The sequence below is a fragment of the Anser brachyrhynchus genome (assembly GCF_964034855.1).
Source record: "Anser brachyrhynchus genome assembly, chromosome: 29".
NCBI classification, from domain to species: Eukaryota; Metazoa; Chordata; class Aves; order Anseriformes; family Anatidae; genus Anser; species Anser brachyrhynchus.
The window spans coordinates 1,649,489-1,655,580 of record NC_137722.1 but is presented as its reverse complement, the minus strand read 5'-3'; the positions used below and the strand labels follow the sequence as shown (position 1 = coordinate 1,655,580).

Here is a 6,092-nt window from a genome sequence, read left to right as displayed (position 1 = left end):
GAAAAAAAAGGGGGGGAGGGAAAAGGGGGGGGGGGAGGAGAAGGGGGGGGAATATGGGGGGAAAAAGGGGGGGGGGGACAGGGTCCGGCGTCCAATCAGCGGCCTCCCCCCCCCCCCCTCCCGTCGGTGCGGCGGGGTGACGTGGGCGGCGCGGCGGGGGCACGGCGGGGCGGGCTTGGGGAGGGGGGGGGACGAAAAAAGGGGGGGCAGAAGGAGGAGGGGGGGGCGTGGCCGCGGCGGATTTCTTAATGGAGCGGCGGCGGCGCGGCGGCGGCGCATGCGCGCGCGGCTCCGATATGTTGGGGGGGTCGCGGGGCGGCGGGGCGCGGCGCGGAGCTTCCCCCGACGGCGGCGGCGGCCACGGCGGCGGCGGCGGCGGCGGCGGCCACGGGAGCGGTGGCGGCGGAGGCGGGAGGAGCAGCTCGGCATGACATGACGGCGCCGCTCGGCCTCCCCCCGCGCTGGCCCGACGGCCTGGCCTGCCGCTGCGAGGAAGCCCCGCGGGAGAAAAACCGCATGGAGGGCTTGGGGCACTGCCGGGAGGTGTTGCCCCCCCCGCCGCCGCCGCCGCCGGGGCTCGCCGTGCCCCCCGCGCCGCCGCCGCCGCCGCAGGGAGCGGCGTACGCCGAGCTGGCGGCCGCCGAGCCCCCCCGGCAGTGCCCGTCGGGGGCGGCATCCAGCGCGGCGCTGGGCTACGGGTACCCCTTCGGGGGCGGCTACTACGGCTGCCGCTTGTCCCACTCGCACGGCGTCAACCTGCAGCAGAAAACCTGCGCCTACCACCCCGGGGAAAAGTACCCCGAGGCCGGCGGGCCGCTGCCCGGCGAGGAGCTGCCGTCGAGGGCCAAGGAATTCGCCTTTTACCCCGGCTTCGCCAGCTCCTACCAGCCGGTCCCCGGTTATTTGGACGTGTCGGTGGTCCCGGGGCTGGGCGGCCACGCGGAGCCGCGGCACGACGCTTTGCTTCCCATGGAAGGTTACCAGCACTGGGCTCTTTCTAATGGCTGGGACGGCCAAATGTACTGCTCCAAAGAGCAATCGCAGTCTGCACACCTCTGGAAATCACCTTTCCCAGGTAGGCTGCGCTGGGAGCCGGCGTGTCGGAGGTGTGCGTGTGCGCGGCTGAGTGTGCACCCGGAGACACGGACGTGTATGCCTGTATATATAATTAAAGGGAAAGAAATGGCTCTGGAATGCCTCCCGTGCAAGGCAATGTGTATGAACATGCATGGGAAAGAAGGTGAAGCAATCATTTCTGAATCAAAATACACGCCGTGAGCTTGCTTGGAAAGTAACTTTGCCGCTTAATTCTTCCCTTTCTTCTCTCCTCCCTCTTGTTGCCTCACCTAAGCGCGTCTTTAGGTGCTTTTCTCTTCATTTTCTTCTTTAATTGCAGAATGCTGAAAAAGGGAAAAAAAAAATCCCCCCAAATCCTTTTGTAGTGGCTCAGCTGAATGAGAAGTGTCGAGAGCTGGGACAGTAAATCATATCACAATTACGCACAATTATAGGAATAGGTGTCAAGTGACAAATGAATCTGTTGCGAGGGAAAGGAGCGAGGCAGGGGGGGAAACAGGGGGGGCGCTTCTCTGCCAGGTCAGGGATGCTCCTGACAGCCCCAACCCTTCTCGGAGCATCTTTTAGCCAAGCTTTTAGCCCCGCTGCCGTCCCTCCACGCTTCGTGCCCCGACGGGGAGGAAGATGATGATGAGTGCTTCCTCCCAGCGCCTCGCCCCAGCCCCCCCTAGCCCCCCAGTCCCACGGCTGGGAAGAAGACAGATGCAGGAGCCAGGAGGGAAAATAACCGCAGTAAGGTGTGGGGAAAACCCTACAGCTCCATGTGTCTCGGATGGAGGGCAGGGACGGTTCTTGTGAGTCCCCCCCCGGCAGATAAAACGGGGGGGCCATCGCTTTATTTGTTTTGTTTCTTTGGGACAAAGAAGGATGGAGGAATGGGCTTTCCCCGCAGATTTTCGTGGGGAAGGGGAGATATGGCGATGCATTTGGCATGGGAGAAATAAGGTGTTTTTAACTGTATGATGGGTACATTTTTTTTTTTTTGAGGGGGGGGGCTCCCATTCACGCTGTGTTTGGGCGCTGCCGTCCCCCCTGCTTTCCCTCCCCATCGCCTGTATCCTTACAGACCCCCCAGCGAGGGAGATTTCTGCCCCCTTCACGGGCCTCGGCGGCATCCCCAGCACCCCACATCTCCAACCCCATAGCGCATGGCCCCCCAGGTGCTGGGGGACTCCGGCATTAACTCATGCCAGCCATAACCGGGGCTCTGATGCCTGCGAGGAGAGCTCGGCTCCATGCTCCCGCTCCATCCAGCCGGGTGACACCTTCCCTGCAGGGACCCTCGTCACCCAGGTTACCCCCGCACCATGGCAGTGTGCTGGGAAGGGGCTGGGACCGCCCGAAAATGGGAGAAAAGCTTGGGGGAGCTTCCCCCCCCCCCCCCAAGTAACCACATGGCAAGAGCGAAGGTGCTGCCCGCATCCTTGCTGAATCCATCCCCAATAGCCCCTTTGCAAAGCACGGAGCGTCTCACCCCAGGCAAAAGCTACTGGAGAGGGAATCTGGGTGGGGGGATTTTTGCTGAATTTGCCCCCCCCCACCTCCCCTGAGAAGCTTCCCTGTCCGCACCAAGACGGCGGGAGCGGCTGGGGTGCGGGGATGCACTTGTCTCTGCACCGGGCTCGGGGTTTGTGGGTGCACATCTGCGAGGTTCCCCGATAAACCTGATGCAGGCTGCTGGGGGAGAAAGGGGAAGGAAAGAAAATAAAAGGAAGGAAGGAAACAGAGGGGAAGCTCCGGACGTTGTCTGAAATATAAATGCTTGGAAGGGCCCTTTGACTGTGTGCATTGGTCTGTGGGTTGACTTGCTGCTCTGTGTTTATCAGTGTGGACAGTGTCGCCAAGAAAAACAGCCCTTCCCCAAGTGCATTATTAATATTATGTTGTTATTATTGCTGTTATTATTATTGTAGTACTTCCATTCCCCTCGCTGGATGCATTCTCCGCCTGTCTTGTCTCTCTTCCCTTTCTTCCCCTTCTCTTCCCCTTCCTCCACACTCTCTGTCCTCCTGTATCCTCCTTTCCCCCCCTTCTTTCTTTCCCCAACGTGCAGAAATCCCCATCCCACGCACCGGGATGAAGTAACCTCACCTATTCCCCTCTCGCCTTTTTTTTTTCTTTCCTTTTTTTTTTTTTTAATTATTTTTGTTACAGACGTGGTCCCCCTGCAACCCGAAGTCAGCAGTTATCGGAGGGGGCGAAAGAAGAGGGTCCCTTACACCAAAATCCAACTGAAGGAGTTGGAGAAGGAGTACGCGGCCAGCAAATTCATCACCAAAGAGAAGCGGAGGAGGATTTCGGCCACCACCAACCTGTCCGAGCGCCAAGTGACTATCTGGTTCCAGAACCGGAGGGTCAAGGAGAAGAAGGTGGTGAGCAAATCCAAGACAGCACACCTCCACACGACCTGACAGAGGAAGCTTTGCAGGGAGGGCGAGGAAAGGAAGCAAGAAGCGTAAATATTTATCTGGTAGCTTTTATGATAACATCATCGGGACTCTGCTGATTCGAATTCATTATTTAAAAACCGACATTAAAAAATGCACACACACACGCCCCCAAACACTGAACGCATCTTTGATTTATCCCTCTGTCCCGTTCTGACTGTGAATACCCAATTTTTGCTCTGAGAAATCCATCGATAAGGTTAAACTGTGTATATTTTTTAAAAATATAAGCTATGAGTGTAGCTATGTTAAAGGAGAGATGAACTCTGAATGTCGCCCTGTACCGCTGTATAGTCTGATCCCATCGCCACTGACCGGTCTTTCATATCTCGGGCCATTTCACCCACCGATGTAAAATGTATGGAGAACCTATGGCAAAGTTGCATCAGCTTCTTTTTTTCTCGGCACTAGGGACCGAAAATAAGAGATAAGGCTGCTACTGTGGGAAGAGAACCATTGCTCGGTATCACGTAACAATCCCAAACGCTGATTTAGGTCCTACATGGAAGTGAGTTGCTGTACAATACTATTTTTGGTATGTTCTCTTGAGGGTTTCTATATCTCTGCCATAAAACTGGAATGCCTGTTCTCCACTGACAAGATGGAAAATGCACAATATTGTCTTTGGGGTTTGTTTCTTTCCCTCTCTAAACCGACTAACTATCGACAGTGTTCTTTGGATATGTAAAAGCATCACTTTTTTTAATGTCTTGTATATGTATATAATATTGTGGTGTCCAGATGATATGTACCGACTGCAGATGACATTTCTTAAAAATAAATATCTTTTTTTTTTGTTGTTTTGCCTCGAGGAGAGGCTCTCCGCCACCTCGTTGTGCACCTCTTTGTAGTCCCTCGCCTTTCCCACCCCTCCTTCCAGCCGCCGCAAGCGCAGCCCGGACAGGAACCTCCGCGGAGAAGCGATGAGAAAACGGAGGCAATCCGGCAAATTTGGGCAGAAAACGCTTCATCAGGGGCTCCCCGTAAGCGGGAGGAGGATGCGAGGGGCAGATGAGTGTCCCCAAAGCGGGCTGTCCCCAGAGGGAGTAAAAAATGGAGCAAATAAACCCGCGGAGACTGAGCCAATTAAGTGTCTTATTTATTTATTTATTTTCATTTCTTTCTTTTTTTCTTTCTCTCTTTTTGTTTTTTCTTTTTCTTTTGTCCTTATTTTCCTCCGCTCCGCAATTATCCCGGGTGAAAACGCGATGACTTTCCGGAGACGCTGCTAATCTCTTTAAATCTCCGCGTGTGAGAGGGCTCTGGCTCAAAGGATGCGTTTCGCTAAACCTGTTTGACTCAGCTCCGGCCCCAGATAAAAATCTCGCAACCTGCCCTCGCCCCGCGGAGCCGGCTCCGCACCCGCGGAGTTTGCGCGGCCCCGAGCCGGCCGGGCGGCTCCGACAGAAATACGAGAGAGGAAATTGTTTCCATAGGCGGATTACAATCTACCTTAATATCTGCTAGATTTAATCACCTCGTTAAATGATCAAAAGGGGAGGGGGGAGAAAAAGGCTTTTAAAGGGATGTAACCTAAAACAATGTTATTGCGGCTGAAATTTGCATTGGATGTGTGCTTATATTTATATGAAGGGGAAGATGGAGCGGGCACAAGCGATGTAAAGCTACATGGAAAAAAAATAGCATTGGTGCCTACGCAAATGGGTGCGTAGATGCACTAGGTGTTCAAGCTGATATGCATGAGTACATACAAATATATATATACATTTATACAAGGGTATGTAATGGTGTGTGCATTTAATCTTATATGTCCATTTCTTTAAATGATCTGGAAGTCGGTGTGCATATATACTATATATCTATATATATGTTACATGTATGTATGCAGGGCATGATGGTGTGTGTATAATTTATATTAGTCTGGGTATTAAAGCAATCTATGTATCTCTGTATATAGATATATGACATGATATGGCCCATGTAACAGTTTGTCTATACTGTATATATGAATTTATATATATATGTGCAAGTGCACCCTTCTATATTATTATATGAAGTGGTGGGTAGATCCTATGTATGTTATATATATAAATTTATATATACTTATGCAAGTGCATCCCTTTATTATTACACAAAGCGGTGTGGGGATCTCATTCTGTGCCTGTACCGGTGTGTTTAAGATGGTACGTGTGCACGTGTGGGTGTACATATAGCTTTATAAATGCATATAAAAGACAGATACCCGGGGGGGGTGTATGCAAAATAATAATGGTGCAGCGCAGCGACAAAGCTCCCTATGAGCCCACATCGCCAACACCACTACCGGGAAAGCCCCTTCTGTGTTGGGATGTTTCCCGGAGTGATCCCAAAACTCGGGAAAGGTGGAACACTGCTTTGCCTTGCACCGGGAATGGGGTGAAGCGGGGGCTGGCAAAAAAAGGGGGATTTTCCCCAGAATTTATGTCCCCGCGCTCCCTAATTTCTCCGAGTAAGCACTTGGTAAGCGGGGAAACTCGAGGGGTTCTTGCATTTATTTTTGGAGTACGAGAGCTTCGCTGGTCTGGAAGCACGGGCAGAAATTTTCATTCTCATTTTATTATTCTTACT

At 53.1% G+C, this 6,092-nt stretch overlaps 1 protein-coding gene across 1 annotated transcript; it reads left to right on the top strand.

The window, feature by feature from the left end:
- The first annotated feature begins 267 nt into the window (after positions 1-267).
- HOXC13 (homeobox C13) lies at positions 268-4,610 on the top strand. The gene is made up of 2 exons (XM_080570544.1): positions 268-1,075; positions 3,232-4,610. The coding sequence occupies exons 1-2, from the start codon at positions 433-435 to the stop codon at positions 3,486-3,488; spliced, it is 900 nt and encodes a 299-aa protein (XP_080426670.1). The 5' UTR covers positions 268-432; the 3' UTR covers positions 3,489-4,610.
- The last annotated feature ends 1,482 nt before the right edge of the window (positions 4,611-6,092 follow it).